The 23971-nt window shown below is 45.2% G+C and overlaps 3 protein-coding genes across 3 annotated transcripts; all 3 read left to right on the top strand.

Moving 5' to 3' along the window:
- Positions 1–1659: 1659 nt before the first annotated feature.
- On the top strand, positions 1660–3874 carry LOC115673023 (glycerol-3-phosphate acyltransferase 5-like). Its single transcript, XM_030595042.2, has 2 exons — positions 1660–2379; positions 2690–3874. The coding sequence occupies exons 1-2, from the start codon at positions 1780–1782 to the stop codon at positions 3611–3613; spliced, it is 1524 nt and encodes a 507-aa protein (XP_030450902.1). The 5' UTR covers positions 1660–1779; the 3' UTR covers positions 3614–3874.
- Positions 3875–12541: 8667 nt separating this feature from the next.
- LOC115673130 (probable E3 ubiquitin-protein ligase RHC2A) lies at positions 12542–14609 on the top strand. Its single transcript, XM_056308319.1, has one exon. The coding sequence runs from the start codon at positions 12900–12902 to the stop codon at positions 14034–14036; it is 1137 nt and encodes a 378-aa protein (XP_056164294.1). The 5' UTR covers positions 12542–12899; the 3' UTR covers positions 14037–14609.
- A 4930-nt stretch (positions 14610–19539) lies between these two features.
- On the top strand, positions 19540–21390 carry LOC115673034 (aspartic proteinase PCS1-like). Its single transcript, XM_030595055.2, has one exon. The coding sequence runs from the start codon at positions 19604–19606 to the stop codon at positions 20954–20956; it is 1353 nt and encodes a 450-aa protein (XP_030450915.1). The 5' UTR covers positions 19540–19603; the 3' UTR covers positions 20957–21390.
- Positions 21391–23971: the final 2581 nt, after the last annotated feature.

The following is a 23971-nucleotide window of genomic DNA, read 5'->3' as shown; positions in this document are numbered from 1 at the left end:
ATGATAATGCTTAGATTTGGAACTCCAAAGTTAAGCGTGCTTAGGTGTGAGCATTCCCAGGATGGGTGATCTCCTGGGAAGGTACCCACCTATATGCAAAGGACAAAATCATGAGACTCGATATCAGTTGGGGTTAAAGCGGAGAATACTTTAATAAGTTAATTTAGAGATGTCACATGCATGCTATATCATCAAATTATTTTTCCGGTGCCAAGGAGGCCTTGGCCTTGGGGGACATAGCCTGGCCACTAGGATTCCTAAGCCCAACCGTCAGGTCTCAGTCGCAAAAGGTAAGATTTCTCAGACCTAGCCACTAGGAACCTGAGCATAGGAGTCGAGTACCTAAGCCGGGCTCTAATGCCGATAACTAAGGGGCAGGAGCCGAGTACATGATAAATTCTCTACCTTCACTAGAAAACATGTTGGCCACATTTGATACAAGATTGGTCAGTCGTGTTACATATAATGACCGGCGCTGATTAGATCGCCACGTTAGCGATTTTCAAAATTGGCCAAAAGGACTAAATTGGCAAATTATTAAAAGGTTTAGGATTAAATTAGAAAATCATTAAAAGTTTTAGGACTAAATTGGCACAATTGAAAGGTTTATGATTGAATTGACCGTTATATAATAGGTAAGGGACTTCTTGGACAATTTTCCAAAGACAGAACTGCATTAGACATGGGAAAATTACTCAAAGATGAGGGAGTAGAAAGCGACCTGATCTGGAATTCGGACCTTAGAGAATCAATGGACGCGAAACTTTAGCAAGTTGTTCAACGATTGACTTGGGACTGTGAACGATGACTGAAAGCGAGAATGACAACGGGGCACCCCCTATGCTTTGCTATCTAGAAGAGAAGCGTGAGGCGGCAGAGGAGGAGGAGCAACTCTAGAGATGAGGGACGAGGCATAGAAGCCAGGAGCAGCTCTGGAGACGAGGGACGAGACAAAAAAGCCATAGATTGCGTGAGAAAGATGGAGGAAAGGAGCATTTTTGGAGACGAGGGATGAGGTAAAAAAAAGCCTTAGGTCGCATGAAGAAGATGGGAAAATGATTTCCATTTCTCAGAAAGGGGAAGTCATTGTCCCCAGTTTTAGAAAATTATTTTTTGTTCACCAAAAATGTTTTCCCTGACCGCTCGAATTTTCATGTCCCAAACACCAGTAATTTTGAAAAACATTTTCTTGAAAAACATTTTAATGAAAAACAAGCACAGCCTTAGTTATAGTCTATAGTCGAGCAACGATGATACTATTGACCTATTGGCACTAATTAGACAAGCTAAAAACCTTGTTACAATGAATTTTCTAGAAATTCATGGCAAATGGAGTTCGATAGAACTCGGCAACAAGAGGATGCGATCCGAACCCGATTTGAATCGTTCACGCATTGCTCAAGTTACCCTAATAGTTACCGTAAACAGACACAATTTTAGGTTGCACGAGCGCACATGGACACGAAGCAAGAAGAATTTGTCAGCGCAAGCAGACAAAGTTGTTGGGGTTAAGTAATCGATCGTTTTAGCCCAAACGTGGCGTACAATCTTCCTGTTTGGTGATTGCCCATGTGAAACTGCAAAGATTTACGCACGACAGCTTATGAGAGAAGTATATAAATTGGTGGTTGTGATTGGATAAACTGCCTTTCATTCGGACGTTAGACGCAAGTCAATGGTACGTTCACCCTCATGACCTTATAACCCCTAAAAACCCTTTGTTTCCCATCATCATCGCATACCAAGAAAACCAACATCTTATCAATCGAAAGATCCAATATGTTTGAGAGGAGGGATACGGGGGAGTGGAATCCCGCGATGGAGGAGGAGTCGTCATCGTCGGTGGTGTCGGAGTTTGAGGGGACTCTGTTGAAGGACCCGGACCTGTTCTCCTACTTCATGTTGATGGCGTTCGAAGCGTCCAACTTGCTACGTTTTGCTCTGTTGCTGTTGCTATGGCCCGTGATCTGCTGCCTCAACGCGTTTGGGATGGAAGATTACGGGTTGAAGCTCATGATCTTTGTCGCCCTAGCGGGGGTTCCGGAATCCGAGATCAAAGCGGTGTCTAGAGCCGTTTTGCCGAAGTTTTTCATGGACGATTTGAATGGTGATGCCTGGAGAGAGTTCAGCGCCTGCGAGAAGAGGGTGGTGGTGACCAGGATGCCCGGAGTGATGGTGGAGAGGTTTGCGATGGAGCATTTGAGGGCTGACGAAGTTATCGGAAGCGAGCTCGTCGTGAACCGATTTGGGTATGCTACGGGTTTTGTTGAGGGCGGCGATGGCACCGCTTTCGGCCGCGTTGACAAGCTCTTTGGTGATGACGAAAGGCCTTCTAAAGGGCTAGGAAGGCCTGGCCTTTCATTTCTCTCTCTTTGCAAGGTCTGTACACTACTCCCTAACTGCTTCACACCTCGTTTCGTGCAAGTTCTTAACACAGATATTGATTCGGTCCACCACATCATTCTTAAGCAAGAGTTTGCCCATTATTTTTCTTATGTTCCATGTGCTATAGGTTTCATCTAATTAGACCACGCAGTTTGATGATATCAACATGTCCCGTCCATGTCTAAATTCATATGCATCACTTGATCGAGAAATCATTGTCTGTATATCGAGGACGAACTTGTAAACTAGCTTGGACACGTTCGCTCAGGATTCATGGACAATCAGGTTTGCTCTTTGCTTACAGGAACAAAAGCAACCACCCTTCGCCGAAAAGCATTGTAACCTAGAGCCTCCCGAGCCGCTCAAGGTGATCTTCCACGACGGCAGGCTTGCCAAACGCCCTACCCCGTTGATGGCCTTCTTGACCCTCGTTTGGATGCCCTTTGGGATAGTACTAGCTTTCATCCGCATCGTTGTGGGCTTGAGCTTGCCTATCGGCGTCATCCCGATCATCGCGCCGATATTGGGAGGTAGAGTCATCATCAAAGGAAAACCACCGCCCCCCGTTTCCCGAGACAATGCCACTGGCGTCTTGTTTGTTTGCACTCACCGCACCCTGATGGACCCCGTGGTCCTCTCCACTGCTCTTGGCCGCAGGATCCCGGCAGTTATCTATTCCCTCTCAAAGCTATCAGAGATTTTGTCGCCGATACCTACAATCCGCTTAACCCGAACCCGCGAAGCAGACAGAGAGATGATCAAGGACCAACTATCAAAAGGCGATTTAGCGGTGTGCCCCGAAGGGACAACATGCCGAGAACCGTTCCTCCTGAGGTTCAGTGCGCTATTTGCCGAGTTAACCGATCGGATAGTGCCTGTCGCGATGAACTATAGAGTCGGGCTGTTTCACGCGACAACAGCTAGAGGATGGAAGGCCATGGACCCCATCTTCTTCATGATGAACCCTAGACCCATCTACGAGGTGACCTTCTTGAACCAGCTGCCAGCTGAGGCAACCTGTTCATCCGGAAAGAGCCCGATTGACGTCGCCAACTACGTGCAGAGGCTCTTGGGGACCACGCTAGGATTCGAGTGTACCAACTTGACTCGAAAGGACAAGTACAGGGTTCTTGCCGGGAACGACGGAACTGTGTCGGCGTCGTCGCACGCTTCGTTGTTCGATCGCGTCAAGAGAGTCGTGAGCACGTTCGAGCCCTTTATTCACTGAGATTGACGGAGATCGCAATAAGACTGATCGACGGTTACAACTATTACGTAATATTCTCCAGGACGCTCTGGAATCTTTCTTTGGTTTTAGAAACAACATAGGTCTGCATTCTTTCTCTTCACTTCCTTTTCCTTTGTTTGTTTTGTCGGGAGATTATTATTTAAGGATCTGTAAACACTAAGCAAATGTATGGAGAGTTGTTACCATCAATTGTGAGCTAGTCCTGTTTAATGCATCGAATGAAGGGAATAAGTTCTTCAATCTCGGTCACATTTGAAGCTGTTCAATTAAGTAGATGTAGTCAAGCATGCATGGCTAAGTTCGGCAAGTATCAAGGATGTTAGCTGGGGTTGTAAAATTGGCACGATTTTCTGATAAACGATCAACTCCAAGACAAAAGTAGCTCTGCAACTTTTGTGAATTTAAGGTTGGAGAAGAGATTAGCTCAGTCATGTCGTCTTGATAAGGTCAACTGGACGAGAAGTTTCGCAGCTCGGGGCCAAACTATTGCCTCGCTCTCAAACTGTCGACTGGTGTGGATGTCGAGGACTTAGGTTTTTCTTTTAAGAATGTCAAAAGTTTGATTGAGATGCGGCATATTCCGTGTTATTCGGATCACGTAAACATCTCTCGTTCGTAGGAGATGTTTGAATACTTTCTTCTAAAGCTATTTTCGCCCTATTTCAATACCCAGTCTTACAACCATCAGCTTGACCTAGTAATGACAATAAGAAAGCTCGCTCAATCATATGATGAAGAAATCGATCAAGAAAGCATCAGCTTGTCCATTAGTAGTTCTTGTGGACTAGCAGGCCGACGTTACTCTAGTTTATGTGCGTTTGATGATGTGGCCGTAGTTTCTACATATCATATATATACTATATACGAGATTGGGACCCTCTAAAGTTAGCATTCTCTAAAATTAAATGAATTTATCCTTCTAAGATCTGAATACATCAGCAATAAAAAAAAATTGAAGGGTTTATTGTTCGTTCTCATTTCGCCTTTGGGAGCAGCTGCGCAAGTGCGCGGTCACCCATTCACACTGCACGACTGCAAGCCAACGGCGACCGCAAGTCCATCTGTGCCTCCACCAGCACCTGCCCCTCGCCCTGCACTGCTGTCGCCGTCTCCATTACCCATTGTCAAGCTCCCTTGGCCACTAAAAGCGACCGGAGCCAGAACTTTTCTCAACGAGGTCAATATTATTATACGAAAAAACCAAAAGCAACAGAGCTATGCCATGTTCACCTTGAAAATTAAGAAAATTGCGGTAAAGATGTGAAAAAAAATTGAGCAAAGTACCGAGAAAGAGAACATATATTGTCCTCTGGAGGTGGCCGCGGATAATAAAAGGGCAATTGTCGGACTTTGACTGTGAGTTCTGTGGCCAAAGATTATCCGAAGGGAAAGTCCAAATCTTGGACTAGTGAACCGAATTACACGCAATTTGCATCTGCACGTTGAAGTCGGCCACCGAATCTTTTGGAAATATATTATACATTCTTGAACTTGGCCGCAAGCAGAAGAAGTCTTTGTGCGCTACTATTGATGAAGAAGACTTCTTGAAGCGCCGCTGGCTTGGCTTGCAAGTGCTTGGTGTGCGAAGATGTGCAGAGGGAATTTGTGAATTATATCCATGAAGTTAGTGTTGAAGCCGGTTAAATTCTCGCGGCAAGAATTTGTATTAACTCTTTCGTGAGATTGAGAGATTATTTCGTGAGGAATTATGGGGCTAATCATTGCGTGAATTATTTGATATAATTGGGGCTTGGAAAACACTTAAGAGTGTTTGAGTGACTCGAGTATGGTTGTAATCTCCGTCGTATCGCTTGATCTATAGTGGAATTTCGTGCTGCTTTTCCCGTGGACGTAGGTCACTATAACCGAACCACGTAAATCTTGTGTCCTATTTATTTTGTTTATTTTGTTTATTTTATTGTTCGATCGCTTGGCTTCTGCAACACCACTATCTCTCGCTCTCCTTAGTCCGTTCTTTGCCGGTTGGGTTTGTGCGACGCGACGCTGCAGTGGTCGCGAACCCGGTCATACCAGTTCTAGACCGCCGTATTCGAGCAATACAAAGCATCCTCTCGAGAGCTTCTCTCTCTCTCTCTAGACGCTTCATCTCTGCAGAATTCGCTTCCCTAAACATGGAAGAGCAAGCGAGAGCAGGCTTACCGAAGCCAAACAAGACGAATCGAAGTTTTAAGTGCCGCGCGGTTCATGATCTAAATCATCAGTGCATGACAGTTAACACCAATCTATTGTGCATATATGCTATTACAATTAATAGAAAAGTCACAGATGGATCTACTGATTAGCTGGTCGTTTTGGTTGTGTTTCTAAACAAAGTCGGCCATCCGCAGATTAGACCGTCATTATTATAAGCAGTGATGATGGCGCAATACATGACGCATACGGGCGAACCACCCTTAGAATCCGACAGTTGCACGCATCGTGTATTGCGACATCCACATTGGAAATGGAATGTGGCGTCGGCACTTAGGTAATAATATGATTTAATTATTGGTCAATGCATTATTCATGTGTGTCACTAAACTTAGATGTGAGTTTCTTTGGTGGTTATGACGCCTTTCAACCGCACAAACCACGTAGAGAGAGATTTTTCTAAGTTCAAGCGGGTGTTTGATATGGTTTCTTGGTAGTTGGTTATAGCATATCCTTCTGTTTTTTAATAAGAAATTTGAGAAGCAGATGTTGATCCAACAAACACGGACGTTTTGGAAGGGAAAACCGTCCAAAAAGTCCTGAACCTATTTTCCTATTATACGGCGACCAATTCAATCCCGAATTTTTTTATTTGATCGCTTTAACCCTAACCTTTTTGACGATTTGTCGATGTAGTCTTCTGCCCAATTTTGGCCACAAATTAGAATCACTAACGTGAACTATGTTTGTGATTTTTTAAAAAAAAGTTCTAAATCTTTTCTTTTCCTTTTCTTATTCTTATTCTTTCTTTCCCTATTTCCCCCTGCTCATCGCCAGGGGTCTTGGCAATGGCCGGCGACCACCACAAACCAGGGTGCGAGAGCGTTGAGACCTCGCCCAGATCCGGCAATGCGAGGTAAAGGTCGCGAGGCGAGGCTAAATTAGAGGGGACATAGGCTGCATTTGGGAATCACTTTGCCCTTTAGCAAATGCCAAGGTGTTAGGAAATTATTTTTTGAGAGCTTTGGGAGGATACATTGCATTTCCAAAGTCCTATCCCATGGTACAATGTAAGTCCAAGTCCAACCCAGCTTTGGGCTTTGGCATCTCTATTCTAGGAATGTTAATGCATTTTCTTCTTCTAACCTTGCCCTCGCTAAGCTTTCGAATTTCCAGTTTTACCCTCACCATTTTCACCTCGCGCGACGTTACCCGTAAGCCTCGCTTGCGGTCGCACAACCCCTGCTAGGTGAACCTAGGTGATGGCCTCTGGTGCCAAATCAAGCTTATCAGAGTCCGGCAGTCGCAAGTATATTTTCTTTTTATTTATTTTTTTATTTAAAATATATACCTAACGTCTTTTGTATGTCTAGTTAAACAATATTTAGGATCTATATGTTTTGGAGAAAAATTGCTTTTAGGAAATTGTTTTCCAACTTTCGGATATTTAGATTACGGAAAACTAATCGATCTACTGAATACGTTTTTTTATGAACTGAAAACAACAAGTTTATATACAAGGAAGATGACTTCTTCTTTTGACAAGAAGAAAATCACTTTCCCTAAACCACCAAAAAAAAAATAAAAACAAAGCGCTTTCCTTTAAAATGATTTTTACGAAAAATATTTTCCTTTATCATAAAATTTTCGGTGAAACAAACGCATTTTTTAATTACACTTTACCAAATACTATTTACATTTCAAGAAGCCCCCTCAACTTAAATGTTCGCATTTTCCCCCCAAGACTTTCCCCGGGAGCCGAACCAAGCGCAGCCACATGCACGTACGCTAAATTCGAAGAGCAATCATGGGGATCTTTTCCTTTTTTTTTTTACTCTTGATATTTCTATTTTCATCGCAAGGCTGTCTTGTAGGCATCGAGGAGTTCAATTATTGGACGAATGCCAAAGAGAGTTCCGATTCTCCTTATCGGCATAAACTTTAATAAACCGGGAAAAGATCAAATTCTCTCCACTTGCTGCGATGCGGGACGCATGTGAAAGTCGTCACCGTGAACACATTCACCCCCTTCTTTTTCTATAATGGAAAAAAAAATGAAAGAAAAAAATCGCGTTAGGCTGCGTTTTACCGTCTGAAATAGGCGATCTGTAAAAGCTTCATATTCTCGATTTTTTTTTTTTCGGGTCGAATCTTTTTAATTCTTGATGACTTCGATGGATAACAAGCAAACAAGACGACGCAAAAGAACGGACCCCCGGCGAGACGTTAAATTCCCGGAAAGTTAGATGTCCGCTTTGGAGATGATCATCCTTTCTACCCAAAATTTTTTTTTTTTGAAAAAAGGGTCTAGTTTATTTTCGTTGTCCATAGAAAATCCTCGGATTCGATGCACACTAACATGCAAGAACAACTGCAATTAGCCTAATTCCGTTACCTCATTTTTGCTTTAATCGTCGTAATCCGTTCCGTCCGTTAATGGGGCGCGATTCAGGTTCTCGTTTCGACTCGATATCACGCCAAAACAAAACCGGATTTGGAGCTTATCGCGAGGAATCAACCATTGAAATTGTAAAGCATCGTAAAAAAAAAAAAAGAAGCATTTTCCCGGGGGAAAAAAGACGAGAAAATTCCCCAATCTTTTCTTTGTGGCTAGCTTTTTCCCACGAATTTCTCGAAGCGCCATCATTATTCTCTTCTTTGGAGGGGGGGGGGGGTAAAATTGGTGAGTGCGGGGGCTTCGCACCTTTTTCCTTCTGCGTTATGGTCATCAGCTTTTCCAGCTCTTTTTCTTCCTTTTGATTCTTTCCTCTCTCTCTTTTTTGGGAAGTGAAAGCTGAAAAAAGCGAAAGAGGCAGAAAGCAAAAAAAAAAATGAATAAAGAATAGAAAAGAACCCCGCAAATTTAAAAAAAAATTTTAATTAAAAAAATTCAAGAGAAAGGGGTAAAATTAGTGGGACAATTTGGAAAAGAAAAAGGAGGGTGAACCTGCTCCATTTTCCTTAATTTCCGCGAAACAAGGTGTTGGGGGTGACCCGACCTTTAATTAAGTCGACTGACTAATCGAGATTATGTCAACATATAAACATTAAAGAAAGGAGAAATTCAATTTGGTTTTTTTTTGGGGGGGTCTTGACCACATGCTAATGAATTGTGCCGGGGATGCAAAGGATGAGTGATGTAAACCGCCCTTGATCACGCGTTCGGATTTTGCCAGATCGATCTGCGCAGGTCCGCGTACGGATCGTGCGAGGAGGACGGATTACGGACGGAATCGTCGGACGGCTTCGGAAACACGAAGGCTCGAGGGCATCTGATGTAGGTTTCCGGTCACACGTACAATCGACGAAAACGAGCTTAACGTTGTTGTCTTTCTTCTCGGGATGGAAGTCTCGACACGTGCACAGTGTCGAGACTTCCATGTCCCCGTGCGATTCAACGAACACGGTTATAGACGACTCTCTCGAGAGTCTTTAACCACTCCCTACGTTAGCGTGCATGGCCTAGTGGGTGAGATAATGACCGATTAGAGTAGTGATTAGCTCCAATTTGATCATCATTCGATGGTTTCTTAATCAGAGGTTTCTTGTCTTGATTGACAATTAGAAGAGAACGCCCGCCACGATCGTGATAGGATGGAGTGAAAAATGGCGAAGGGAAGTGATCGGGATAGGATTCGGGAGAGGCTTCGACGGAATTGATTCGGGTCAATTTTATTTACATCTCGACCCCCTTTACGCGTCCCTTCAGATATATGGACAGGGATTGCGCATTTGCCTGATGAATTTTATTCTTCTTTCTCGCTTATGCTCTTGAACGATACTTGTGTCATTATGCATCGCCTTCCCTTTTCTTGTTCTCCGCGAACATTCAAACAGCATCGCAACTCAATCCTTCGAAATCACTGACCCAAAAAAAAAAAAAAAAATCCCCTTGAAATCAGTTCTCTTATTTATTGTTTTTTATGGTAATTATTTGAATCCCATCTTTTCCTTCCTAATCAGTCCAGGACGACAGTTTACGTCAAGAGTAGTTAGATATTTATGAAAATGGGCTGTATATATATATATATTAGAGAAAATGGCACAAACGGTTCATGAACTTTAGCCCGATGTGCAATGTGGTCCATGAACTTTTAATTTGTTCAATATCATTCATGAATTTTTTATACCTGTACGGTGTAGTCTCCGAACTATACGAAAACATTCAATATAGTCTTTCCGTCAATTCAGGTTCATGGCTTATATTAAACATTTTCATATAGTTCAGGTACCGCACTAAACACTAGGCTAAAGTTCATGGACCGCATTTAACATTAGATTAAGTTTTAAGAATTACATTGAACAAATTAAAAGTTCATAGATCGTATTATGCCAAAGTTCGTGAATTGTTTGCGGCGTTATCCCTGTACAGTATATGGTATGGTAAGGATAAATTGGGAAAGGACCCATTGAGTGGGAAGAGGCTCTAAATCGGGTCTCTCGAACTTCCTAAGAATCACGAAACACTTGCACTGACCGACCGATTAAAACTTAGTCCAAAATCCAGCTCCTTCGGGCAAAGTGAGGCGCTAAGGCAGGCCCAATCGGAATCGAGATCCGCGTCCCACGTGGCAAGAGGATCTCGTCCTGTAAAAAAAATAAAAAGAAGAGGAGGAAAAAGAGAAAAAGAGAAATAAAGAGAAAGAAAGAGACGAAAGGAAACGGAGGTGAGTAAACGGCGTTAAAGGCCCATGATGATTGATGTCCCCCACGCAGCATCGACCGAGACGCGGGACTTTAAGGAGGAGCCAAGGAAACAAAAGGACAGGGGGGAGCCGGTGACGTGTCGGACAGCCTCGTGGCCCCCACGCCCCCACCCTTCCCCGAATCACCAATGATTCGGACTCCCACGCGCTGTCCCTCCACATCCCCCCCCGTTCGGACGGGGGATTCAGACTCGACAGTCGACACATACCATTTCTCCAAAAAGGAAGTTCGGCGTAAAAAAAAAAAAAGGAGTTAATATAACGAAAAATCCAAATCAGTACATCTATAGTAAATTTTATTCTTTACTAATTATTGCTAAGTTGGATAATAATGTTGCGAATGGTAACCATTCTGTTTCTCTATTTCTGTTCCAGAAATAGGTTTGGAACAGAAATCTGTTTGGTAAATAAATTCTAATTTCTATTTCATGAACAAATTTTTGTTCCAGAAATAGGTTTGGAACAGAAATCAGAAGTTAAAATTTTTTGCTGAGAAACAAAATTTTTTTGTTCTTCTCATCACTTTCCCTCACTACTAGCTGGTCGCTCACCCGTCGCCCATCGTCGGCCACCGCCACCCGCCGACCGCTGCTACCCGCCGCCGGCCACCGTCTCCTGCCGTCGCCTACCCTCCTCCCCCTACAGGCGGCCTACGGCTGCCACCCACCACCAACCACCGTCTCCCGCCGCCACTCGCCTCCCACCCCCGGCCTCCCTCCCGCCATCTCCGCCCGCCTTTGGCCGCCGCCCACCTCCCACCGCCGGCCGCCGTGGGCCGTCGGCCGCCGTAGGCCACCGTCTCCCGCCGCCACCCGCCTCCCACCCCCGCCTCTCTCCTCCCGCCACCACCGCCCACCTCCCATCGCCAGTCGCCGTCCGCCACCACCGGCCACCCTCCTCCCACCGCCACCTACCTCCCACCGCCGTCCACCGGCCACGATCTCTCGCCGGCTGCCGGCCACCGTCTCCCGCCGCCAGTCACCCTCTTTTGGCCACCACCCACCGCCGGCCACCGTTGGCTGCCGCCCGCCGTCCATCGGCCACCATCTCCCACCGTTGGCCACCGTCCTCCCGCCGTCGTCCGCCTCCCACCGCCGGCCACCGTCTCCCGCCGCCACCCGCCCTCCTCCCGCCACCATCCACCGCCCGCCGACCACTCGAGAAGAAGAAATTTTGTGTCGTTATCAAACGTGTTTTTTTGCTAAGAAACTCCTCCAGGAACAAAAATTTATTTCTGAAACAAAATGGTTATCATTCGCAGCCTCAGAGACAGTTGATGGGTGTACCGATTTGTGATTTCTCGTTGACAGAAACTAACGGAGGGTAAATTTGTTACAAATCTACTAGCTGGGATTTTTAATTTATTTAATATAGTTCCCGAACGTCTCTGAATTATATGAAAATATTCAATATAGTCCTTGAACTTGAATTAATGGAAGGACTATATTGAGCATGCACCAAAAGTTTAGAGATCATATTGAACAAATTAAAAGTTCACTGGCCACGTTAAATATTAGACTAAATTTCAATGACTACATTGAATAAATTAAAATTTTATGGACTACATTTTAAATTGGGTCAAAATTCAAGGATTGTTTGTGTCATTTTCCCAATAAATAAAGTAAGCATTTGGAGTTTTTTTATTTTTTGATCGAAAGCATATGGAGTTGAAATTGGCCTTTTTTCATTTTTCCTTTTTTTATCGAATTTACCAAAAGAAAAAACGGTCCTGTAAATTCATCTCAAAGCCTCCACCGCGCACGCCAACGCGCCAACAAGAACATCCCGCCCCGCGTGTGCTTTCCGCTCCCGTCGACCGGCTCGGCTCGGCTCGGCTCGGCTCGGCTCGTCGCTTCAAAATACGAAAAGAAACGAAAGAAAAAAACGGAAATACTCTTTAACCGACCTCCCGATCTGATCGCCGGGATCAAACCCGACGTCGTTTTCCCGCGGTGGCGCCACGTGTCCCCTCGCGAGAAGCTTAGGCAACACGCCAACAGACGATAAACGCGGTTTCGCCGTTTCTCTGTCTCTCTCTCGCCTTGCACCCACTCTCTCTCCTCTCTCTCTCTCTCTCCTACAAAGGGGAAAAAGCAAAGCAAAAATTCGATCTTTGCTCGTCCTCGAACAGTCAATCTCCCCAATTGAACCTCTCTCCATGGAATCGATCCTCTTCTGTGATCTGGGTTCCGCGAATTAGGGTTTCTTTCGGCCGTTTGCAGTAGAAAATCGACTTGGATTCGATGGCGCTCGAGCCAAAGTTTTGATTTTTAGGGTTGTCGGGGTTGGGTTTTCTTGCTCCCTGGATCTGCAGCAGGCGGAGGAGGAGGAGGAGGAGGAGGAGGAAGGGGGGGGTGTGGATTCCAGGGTTAGGTTCGATCGGTCGTCAGGTTCCGGGGGATCATTAGATGTCTTCGGCGACGTCGTCTTACTGGTGCTACAGGTGCAGCCGTTTCATCAGGGTTTGGAGCCAAGACTCGATCACTTGCCCCAATTGCAACAGCGGGTTCGTCGAGGAGATCGAGAACGCGCCACCGCCGCCGCCGCCGCCGATTCCCGCCGATGCCCGCCGCAGGAGGTTCCCCACCGCCGCGATGTACATGATCGGGTCGAGGTCGGGTCAGGACCAGAGCCCCGGCCCGGGCCTGCGCAGGAGCCGCAGGAACGGGGGCGACCGGTCCCCGTTCAATCCGGTCATCGTGCTGCGCCGGCCGTCCGACGGCAGCAATGATGGCGGCGAGAGGAGCAGCTATGAGTTGTACTACGATGATGGCGGAGGGTCCGGGTTGAGGCCCTTGCCCGCGAGCATATCCGAGTTTTTGCTCGGATCCGGGTTTGATAGGCTGCTTGACCAGCTCTCGCAGATCGAGATTAATGGTATCGGGAGGTTTGACCATCCGCCAGCATCGAAAGCGGCAATTGAGTCGATGCCCACGATTGAAATCGGTGAGGACCACGTGTCGACGGAATTGCACTGTGCCGTTTGTAAGGAATTGTTTGAATTAGGGTCTGAGGCTAGAGAAATGCCCTGCAAGCACTTATATCATACTGATTGCATATTGCCTTGGCTGTCGATTCGCAATTCGTGCCCTGTGTGCCGTTACGAGCTGCCAGCAGATACCCCGGAATCCCAGGAGTCGAATAGAGGTGAAAATAGTAGGTCGGAGGATGAGGACACAGTAGGTTTGACTATATGGAGGTTGCCTGGTGGGGGATTCGCGGTGGGACGGTTCTCCGGCGGAAGAAGAGGTGGCGAGAGGGAATTGCCGGTTGTTTACACGGAAATGGATGGTGGGTTTAATAATGGAGGAGTGCCCAGGAGAATTTCTTGGGCTGCAAGAGGGAGTAGAGGTAGAGAGAGTGGTGGGATCAGGAGGGTTTTGAGGAATCTGTTTGCCTGTTTTGGTGGACGGTCGGGATCGTCCATTGCGTCAAGTTCTGGGTCCAGTTTGGATTCAACTGTGAGAACTAGGTCGATTTCGACCTCTAATATGTCTTCTTTGAGGAGGCAGAGAGCTTTAGCCAACGCTGCAGGCAGGAGATAGGGCATATTCTTTGGGCTAAAAGCAGCAATGCAGAAGGGACTGAATATTAGTGGGGGAAGGATCAGTGTAAATAGAAAGGTGATGTGATGTTCTCTCGATACTTGTTCTGCTGGGATGACGAGTTGATCACTGGATTGATGAAGAGTGAAAAGCAACGTGATGTTCCGTCGATACTTGTTCCTGCGGGACTTTTGAGTTATCTTCTGCGAGGAAGGATTTAGTGGGGGAACTCCCTGGTTCTTAACATTGAATGAGACTAAGATCTTGTTAATGGACGAAGCAGTAGCAAAAATTTTATGAGGATCACTGTGAATGAACAGACTGTGCAAGAAAGGATTGTGTTTTGTGGAGAAGAAGCAGGTCCACGATCTCATGTACCCCCACTGTTTGTTCCAAGTCGCGTCAGTTTAGCAGGATTTACTGCAACTCTTTTTTGTGTATTTCCCTTTTCTCTATCTGTTTAGATAGGACGCATTTTGTTGTATTTGTCAGTGTCATTTTTTTTTCCCAAAGCATTATGATAAAACTTATGCGGCTGAAGAATGAGTAACTTCAATGCTTCTCTCTGCTAAATTATCTTTTTCCCCTGGACGGAGTGATGAATTTCTTAACAGAATTATCAACCTTTGCTGATGTAATTCCAATCGAAATCAAACTTATGTCTAACTTTTGTTGTTTGGTGATAATTGAGTTCCATTTAGCAACTTGGATTTACAATGATGGTTGAGAAACTTATGTTTCTGGTATGGCAGATCACCTAACTAGTCATAACGAGGTTTTCCGAAGTTCTGTTACACCAGCACTTGTAGTTCTGAGCAGAGGGCAGTGAACAATGTGATTTCTTTCCGGGGTCTGGTGGGTGCTATGGAGTTTGTTACCTGAATGTGGTGATCTCCTTGGTAATTGTTGATAGTCATCTGTTGCACCGTAGTTCGTGAAGATCCGTTGATTATTTCTTTGTGTTTGTCGTCGTCGGTAATCTGATCAGTGAAACTTTTTGCGAACAAGATGTACGTAAATTGCGAATGGCCATATTACTTTTTTTTCCTGAAGTGAAAACTCTCCGTGGAATTTTATTATTCTGATGGACGATTGTAGAGTAGAGATGAGAATTGAATCCGGACCACTGATCAGGGTTGATAGAAACTATGATTTGTTTCCGTGTACTGTCCAAATCCTCACCACCACCCCACCCGACTAGTTGGTGGCAGCTACTTTGCTGCCCCTCCTGTAGTACTAGTCGAAACAGATGTTACCACCGCCTTTTGCCTAGTTGGTCGTTGCGTATGACCCTGTTGCTGAAATCGAAGGGCTGTTGTTGTTGGTAGCCACCATCACTCGCTGAGTTCCACTTCCGAAGGCCTTGCTAGTGTACAAATTTGAATGCCTGCAGCTTTGAGACTTGGTTCGCTACGGACCTGCTGATTGAGCAATTTGTTGCCCAGACTTGGTTCGTTATATGTCCGGTGAATCCAATCTGACCGCCGGGCAACAGAAGTTGAATTATATTCCACAAGAAACAAAAGAAATGAGCGTGGAAAGGGGCAGTGTTCGCCTCCTTAACTGATTCCATCAATCACTTTTCTGGTTGTCTGGTTATTCATACGGACATTACCAACAATTCCATTTGGTCAAAGTTTGCATGCAAGTGACCCTCATAATTTATAACCCATGTACCATAAGTCCTCGAATCAGGGATAGAGAAAATATAACCATGCAATTGATAGTGCCAGATCAGCTGGAGAGAGAGTGAGAGAGTCCCATTTTCTTCAGGGTGACAGGGGCTTTATAAGCCATGTGTGGTGTGTCGATGAAGACTGTTTGCAGGGCTTCCCTTTATAGGTTAGTGCCTTTGTCAGAAATGGGAAGTTGCTAACTTTTCAAGAGGAGAGCAATGCTATGCCCCGAACGTCCTGTTCCTCTCATCTCTTGCAGGGACCGTAATGGGGTTTACTGCACTTGGAATTCATCAAGTAAAGCTCAGAAAAAGAAAACGTTTCTTCTTCCTCTTGCTTGTTTCTCTAGGTGCCAACAAAGTCGCATGTGCATTTAATCCGGCAATTTTTGGACTTTCAGAACATCCCGCGAGGATGCCGTGCGGGGTTATCATTTCATTTCTAAACAATTTTGAAACGTTTGAATAATCATCATTGAACTGTCAAAACAGCTAATTCCCTTCTGTAGTACTCGTCTGTTGCGGGACCAGATTGCCTTTTTGGTGAGAACTGAGCAGGAAGATAGCTCTGGCTCATTTATTTGTGCTCTGTTTTTCCGGTTTGACTTCGAAATGGCAGATGCCATGACAATGCTCTCGCTTGAGAACGACACTGATGATCCTGTCATCTGGTTAGGGGGAAAACATTTGAAAAACGACTTTCTGTATTCTGGACCACTGATTGCTCAATCACTTCCTCCTCGTTTGGTCACAGCTGTTCTGTTGAATTCTCTGACACGGCAAAAACTCTTGCCCTGAATTTCAAAGAAAAAATGGGCAAAGAATCAATTAGAGCTGCTCTCAACCATCTCATCAGTAGCGAGATTAGACTTGAATTTGGCTGCATGCTCGCGATAGATGGAGGTACATCAATTTTCATCGAACGAAACCCTACATATCCCATCTCGAGAGTCGATGGATCGATTGAGTTTGTAAGGTTCGCGTAGCGCGAGATTATAGAGGTAATAAGACAATAGAGAGAGAAGTAGGTTGCATTTGACCTGCCTTCATTACCACTAAACCAAAAGCTTAGGACAGATTTAATGGTGGGGTGCGTCGGGGGGGTCCGAATGTGATGCCACTACATTGCAATGCTTGGAATCAAGTTTCATCGCGCTCTGCATTTTCTCCTCTTGAGGGCGAAAGCACACCAAATTTTTTGTTTGCTACTTATGATTTCTTCATTTCCTATTTTAAATTGGACTTCGCAATATCCTTGCTATAGCTCGGACACCCATCTTCTTTCTTTGGGCTTCATTATTATTATTATTATTATTTCTTGGTTTTTTTTGCTAGAAATTATTATTTCTTGTTGCCACTGAGAATTTATGGCTAACTGCAAAGACCATCTTCAACTTTAATTTCCATGTAACCCGCTTCATATTTCAAAACCTTTGTTAACGATATTAGGATATCTATTTGATTCTACATATCTCTCAAGATTATACATATATTTCTTTTGATATTGCATATCCTTGATTGATTTAGATTTAATATTATGTTTATCTTGTTATCTTAATTAGTTATCTAATAAGCCTATAAATTGGCTCTCCATGTACTCTTTTATAAATCATCAAATATACAGAACATTCTCTATTCCTCTCTTCTGCATTCTTACATTTAACTACCTTCATTTTACATCTTCGAGACCTTAGAAAGACCTATTTGCACTCATGCACACCCACGATATGCGGTCGAATAGTGAATCCAATGCCGAGAATGGAGTAGCTTGAGAAAGAGAACAGTGACTGGGTAAATTATGGAGCGTGGGAGATTGCAGTCGGAGATACAATGCAAAAAGTGAGGATGGATGTACGTGGGTTCATTTAGATATGTTATAAAGTTCGAATTTAGGCTTCCTCTTGGCGAAAGCTAAAGTTTTAACTAGCACTTATCTCAATTTATAGTAGAATGACAAATAAAATATATATATATCGAAAATAATTAAAGCAGTCGAGTTCTCGTGAGATTTTGTAAGACTATAGCCAACTGTTCTAAAGCCTAAATTGTTAGATGAATACGTGATTAATATACAATTATTCTTATACTTAGTTTGATATTTTTGCCTAGTATTAAACGTGGACATATTTAATTAGGGAAGTAAATGGGGTTTGGAAAAAATTTAAATACAAAACCTCCGGCTATAATATCATATAAGATTTGATAGACCACAATCGACTATTCTAAAAATTTAAATTATTACATAAATACGTAATTTAATATTTAATTATTTTACCAGTTATCCAAACTAATTTTGGCACGTCAAACATTTTAATCCCTCGACCAGCTTCGTGTCGAAACCCTCACAGTCACATCGTACAAGCACTGAAACCAAAGAATCTTCCCAAAAAAATTACACTCGAGCAATTATTTATATCTCTACGTCTGGAAACCATGTACTATACTCGGGTAGTGCTGGACACCATATCGCACGTCAATCAAGGTCAATAAAGAAATCGAGAGGTCCCTCTGATTTTCGAAGTTTGGTCGCTTCCCACGGCCCGGATTCCCCATTGGCCTACTAAACTTGATAATATCGATTAGGTTTGTGTCATTACCCACAATCGTATACATGTGTGTGGACAAGGAAGTGATGTCTATCAAATGTCCGAATCCCATTAATAGAAAGTATTATTTCTTTTCTTCGTTTGATTTCGAAGCTGTGGATTTTCAATCTTTGGTGGTTGAGGGGTGTGTCCAGGTTCTCGTGAAGACTGTACATTCGACAGGACACCTTTTGTTTGGACGTAGCATGTCGTCTATTGCTATGTTTTCATAAGGTTTTTTGGGAGGGCAAAATACTCTCACCTAAATTAACTTTTATCCGATGTGCATGTAACTAGCAAGTTGAGCTCCACAATAATCGTATTTATGCCTAAATTGTTAATATCCATTGTTTATCGAGTCATCTATGTATTTCCAAACTTATCATGCAAGAAGGCGGTCGTTTATTATTTATTTATAGAAATTAGTCTAGTATCAACATTCATTATGTGAGTTTGACAACGTCGGATAAGCGATGTCTCAAACTCTTTCAAAAATGCCTTATGTAAATCAACTTAGGCAGTATGCTCATGAGTATCCCTCGTGCCACTAATAAAGACAATAGATACATTTCGACAATAGATTGTTTCTAAATACCAAATATTTTTTCGACAAAAACAACATAGAATATGAATTCTTTTTCTTATCGATTATTTTCTACTTTCTAGATGCTAATTAAAAGATTATCCATGATACAACTTTATTAACCTTAGAGAAAATTTCAGCTGAAATAATTATATGTACCATTAGTATAATAATACAAAAGTTGGAAAAATGGGAACTACTAATACACCCATTGACGAAGCACCTCTCTTGAAAACATGATCCGAACGCATTTTCTTCGAGAGTAATCACACATTGGTGTGGTTACTTTTATCAAGGGTTTTCCTTGGATCCTTGATGTCCCTCATCAAGGAAGAGGTGTCGAAACTCTTACAAGGGTCTCTGCGGCCTGTCCATTCGCATTGTAGTAATGACGGGCTTTACAGATGCGATTCTTATTTTAACGTGCCGGTGCCCACGTCTTGTGCCCCCAGTTTCTCTTCTTTAGTTTTTGTCTTCTCGAGAAGGAGGAAATGCCCTTCGTATGCTTTATATCTCAAAGTCCAGAGAAGGTCCGGGAGGAAACCTTTTTAAGGACATGCTTAGCTCTGGTCCTCTAGAGTAATCACACGTTAAAAAAGTCGGTAGTTGTCCTGTCCAGACGACACGAACACGTACCTGCATTCCTGTCTCCTTATGCCGACCAAAACCAGACCTCCCTCCATCCATTAAAGAGCCTACCCAAAACCACCTTCAAATCCTGTCCATGGCCATACTCGGCCACCGCTCCCGTCTTCTTCACCTCACTTTTCTCTTCCTCGCCACCATCTTCAACTCCAACTGCTCGCTTTCCCTCTCGTCTCCGACGCCAAACCAGCAGCTCCTCCTGCTCCCGCTCAAAACCCAGCACGTCCCGCACCCCTCCTCGTCCCTCCCGAGAACAAGAGCCTCCGCCGCCGCCGGCGGTAGCAAGCTCCCCTTCCGCCACAACGTCACCCTCACCGTCTCCCTCTCCATCGGGACCCCGCCGCAGCCCGCCACCATGGTCCTAGACACCGGCAGCGAGCTCTCCTGGCTCCGCTGCAGCTCCCCGACCTCGCAGCAGCCCGTCTTCCGCCCGCTCGCCTCCAAGTCCTACTCCACCGTCCCCTGCTCTTCCCCGACCTGCGCGGAACGGACCCGAGACCTGCCCTTGCCCGCTTCCTGCGACGCGAGCAAGCGCTGCCACGTCGTCGTGTCCTACGCCGACGCCTCCTCCGCCGAGGGCACCCTCGTGTCGGACACCCTCCTGATCGGCCCGTCGGCTCGGCCCGGTTTCCTGTTCGGGTGCATGGATTCGGGCCAGAGCAGCAGCCCGGAGGAGGACGCCAAGACCACCGGGCTCATGGGCATGAACCGCGGGTCCCTGTCCCTCGTGACCCAGATGGGAGTGGGCATGTTCTCGTACTGCATCTCGGGCCTCGACTCCTCCGGCGTCCTGCTGTTCGGGGACGCGGGCTTCGATTGGGTCGGGCCCCTGAACTACACCCCGTTGGTCCAGATCTCGACCCCGTTGCCCTACTTCGACCGGGTCGCGTACACGGTCCAAATGGAGGGCATCAAGGTCTCCGGCAAAGTCCTGCCCCTCCCGAAGTCCGTGTTCGAGCCCGACCACACCGGGGCGGGCCAGACCATGGTCGACTCGGGCACCCAGTTCACCTTCCTCCTCGGACCGGTGTACACTGCGTTAAAGAACGAGTTCTCAGGACAGACTCGGGGCACGCTGAGAGTCCTGAACGACCCGAATTTCGTGTTCCAAGGGGCGATGGACCTGTGCTACCTCGTCCCTTCGGCTCGGCCCGAATTGCCCGAACTGCCGGAGGTGAGGCTGGTTTTTCGGGGGGCCGAGATGAGCGTGCCGGGCCGGAGGCTACTGTATCGGGTGCCCGGGGAGAGGAGGGGGAGTGATTGGGTGTATTGCTTCACATTCGGGAACTCTGATCTGCTGGGCGTAGAGGCGTTTGTGATCGGTCATCACCATCAGCAGGACATGTGGATGGAGTTCGATTTGGAGAGGTCAAGGGTCGGGTTCGCTGAGGTTAGGTGTGATCTTGCTAGTCAACGGCTTGGCTTAGGTTAGGGGCGGGGTGTGGTGTAGGTCAACCTAGAGTGGGACCAAATAGTCCACATTGTTTCTTGATATGAGGCGGCCACAATTTTATTACATGATCGATCCATAATTTGAATCGATATTATCTGAATCAATAATCATGAGAGTCTTAACATGAGGCATAACTGATCCACATGGACTTAGTATACATGTTTTATAGATTACTCGATATTCTTTTCAAAAAAAAAAAGTTGGGCGATGCAAGAGGAAGGGGATGCTATTTAGGTAGAGAACTTTGACTGTTATACAATTCGTGCAAAGTTTCGATTTTAGGTTATCATCAATGTATGTTGAGTGCATTTTAGATGATTATTTTTCTAAATCGAGAGTAATCACCCGGATAATTGTTGTAATATGCATTGAGAAGAGGTTTTATATACCATGCATCATGTAAGGTTTATACAGATTTAGTTTCTAAAGTGATCAAGCAAGAAAGTACATAAATACGGTGTTTGCTCTTCTTTAGGCCTTCTTCTTTATAAGAGGTCTCCTCTATCTCAATGGTGATAGCTTTCGCAAAACCCTACCCAATTTTAAACCCTGAACACCCATATCCCCGTTCCATTGCCCTACCAAAACCCTAAACACCCATTGACCCACTTCACTGTTACATTCCCGAAACCCACCCCTTCAAATCCATTCCCTCGTCTGAATCGATGTGCTTCCACCAACCCAATCATTCACACTTTTAACACCAATCCATGTGCAAATTTCTACTAAATTAGCAATAGGCGAGTGCCCTATTCCCTTCGACACTATGGCTGTCCCTATTATCTCGGTATAGGTCCTACATTGCGTTTTCGAAACCAAAAGCCAGACACTCTCGGCGATGGTCGACTTGCTGGCTCGGCTCGAGGGGTTTGATCAGTGGACCTTCTAGGTGCGAGCGTAGTTGTTGTGCCCAGACGCAGCTCCTTGGTTATCTTGCTTGCTTCGTGGAGATTTTCCTTTGCTTGTTCTTCAAGCAGTAAGCACTGATGGGGTGAATAGCTGCTGTACTCAGAATGCATCCATCAATTTCTACCATGTTTAATATAAACCAGAATGAAACGTGAGAATGAATCTAATATTTGCTCGGCTGCTTTATGTAAAAAGTTGGGTGATTTATGGCCGGAAGATGATGTAGTGTCGATCACGGGTGAGATTCCTTCGGAGAAAAAACGAGAATGTGACTTAACTCTATATGAGAAACTCTACTCTTAGTCAAAATGTTAATTTCCAAGCCTTTATTAGCGCAATAAGAAAGGCGTAAAAATCTGAACTATTGCGCGTGCTCCAATAGAACCAGGATTCTTTTCGTTCACTTTCGGCTCGGTTGTAGAGGTGAAAAGGTGTTGGAAGCTAGTCCTTAGTCTTTCTCAAGTAATTTGCTGGTTCTTCGGCAATGTGATCCTGATATCCTCAAATATTGCTATGAATTCACACATTGTGCTTTTTGGGTCCGTATCCAAGGCCTCCCATTAGAAAGAGTCTTGGAGGAAGTGGTGCGAAATGTTGCTGAGAAAATAGGCCTGGTGTAGGACGTAAAGTTAGAATCCAAAAGCAACAGTCCTTATAAGGTTGGGAAAGCAAAGAGTTTATCTGGGTTTATTTTCCCCCTAAAGTCTAGAACCGTTGTTAAGTGTTAACCTGGGTCATAAAAAGCTTTGGGAAAGGCTCCCACGCTTCTGCTACTCTTGTGGGCGTGTAGGCCATTATGCCACCTTTTGTAAGGAGGTGCCTTGCAAAGAGTCGGTGTTAGAAGAAAACATAGCAGGTAAGTTTGGCCAATGGCTTAAAGCTGAAGTGTGTGAATTAAGGCCCTTTCGGAAGTTATTCTATGGAAAGGAGCTGCCCGCTCTTGGGGATGAAGAGACGGTTCCTGAAACGTCAACCCATCAGCAGCATATGATTATTACTAGACCCCTCTAAGATTTGTTATGTTTAGATGCTGATTGTCGTTATTCTACTAGTTGTGCTATTTAAATGAAACTAGTTCGTTTCGACTCAAAAAAATTAGAACTGGAGATCGGCCCGCATACTCTAATCAATTTCAGGCTAGGGTCGATGGAAGCGTCGGGAGACATTGTTCGGTGAATCTATTCAACACATATCCTAGGCTTTCGTGTCATTGTTGACGACAAGAGCCTGCTCAGTACCAACTGAGCAGAGGCCAAAGTGGAACAACCACGCATAAACCGACAAATGAAACATCTGTCTGTCGTTGTACTGCAGAGACGAGAAAAAAAGGAAGAGAGAGGACTCGGGTCTCTTTCTGACTGGCTCTGAAGTCCTCCCCTCCATCACGAAAATTCAGGACGAACGAGAACCACGCGTACGTGTGCTTTTGTAGGTCTCTTCTCCTCTCCCGCTGTCTTCTGTACTCGATTCACACTCAAGACCGTCCCCAACTTAAGACCGTCTCTTTTGGCAGTATCGCCACCATTCGTGTCCGTAATTGCGATGAACGAGGGCCATACGTACGCGTCTCTGATTCTTTCTGATGCTTCTTTAAGTGCATCGTCAACACCCACCGATGCACGCGCACTGGACCTGTTTTTATGGCAATTAACTTCCTAGTGCTTGGACCCACCTTTGAAGCTTCCAAACCGGGTTTAATGCGAGGTTGCTCGGACCTGCTCGCCTCTTAGAATGTCTCGGAATGATCGGGCCGAGCCGGGGTGGGCCGAGCCGATAGCCGAGCTCAATGTATTGCCCCGCACCGTGCGGAGCCTAAACGGTGCATTAAAATGTTTGGTTCGAGCTCGGCCAGGGCCAAAGTTGGCAGACCAGATAAAGCGAGGCTGTTCTCTAAACCCACCATTTTGCCGATCGAGCCTAAGCGGGCGGGCCGCCCATTCGCTGATTAGTCTTGTCAGTGCAATCGTGCAATGTATCGCGAACTCAACGATCGTTTTCGTCGAATCGAATGTCACGCCTGAAACTCGGTTGTCAGTTCTCTCTCACCAACATTTGTTCATGCGTCGGCCTTTCTTCATCCACTTA

The sequence above is a fragment of the Syzygium oleosum genome, unplaced genomic scaffold, assembly GCF_021117445.2.
Source record: "Syzygium oleosum isolate NSW1041296 unplaced genomic scaffold, Sole_v2.1 Sole_v2.02, whole genome shotgun sequence".
Classification (NCBI taxonomy): domain Eukaryota; kingdom Viridiplantae; phylum Streptophyta; class Magnoliopsida; order Myrtales; family Myrtaceae; genus Syzygium; species Syzygium oleosum.
The sequence above is the reverse complement of the archived record's forward strand: the minus strand, read 5'-3'. Positions and strand labels throughout refer to the sequence as shown.

Excerpts from the sequence above, each read along its gene's own strand:
- LOC115673023 (XM_030595042.2), top strand. The coding sequence starts at position 1,780 with ATGTTTGAGAGGAGGGATACGGGGGAGTGGAATCCCGCGATGGAGGAG. Across the intron at positions 2,380-2,689 it reads CATTTCTCTCTCTTTGCAAG|GAACAAAAGCAACCACCCTT; the intron begins GTCTGTACACTA and ends CTTTGCTTACAG.
- LOC115673130 (XM_056308319.1), top strand. The coding sequence starts at position 12,900 with ATGTCTTCGGCGACGTCGTCTTACTGGTGCTACAGGTGCAGCCGTTTC.
- LOC115673034 (XM_030595055.2), top strand. The coding sequence starts at position 19,604 with ATGGCCATACTCGGCCACCGCTCCCGTCTTCTTCACCTCACTTTTCTC.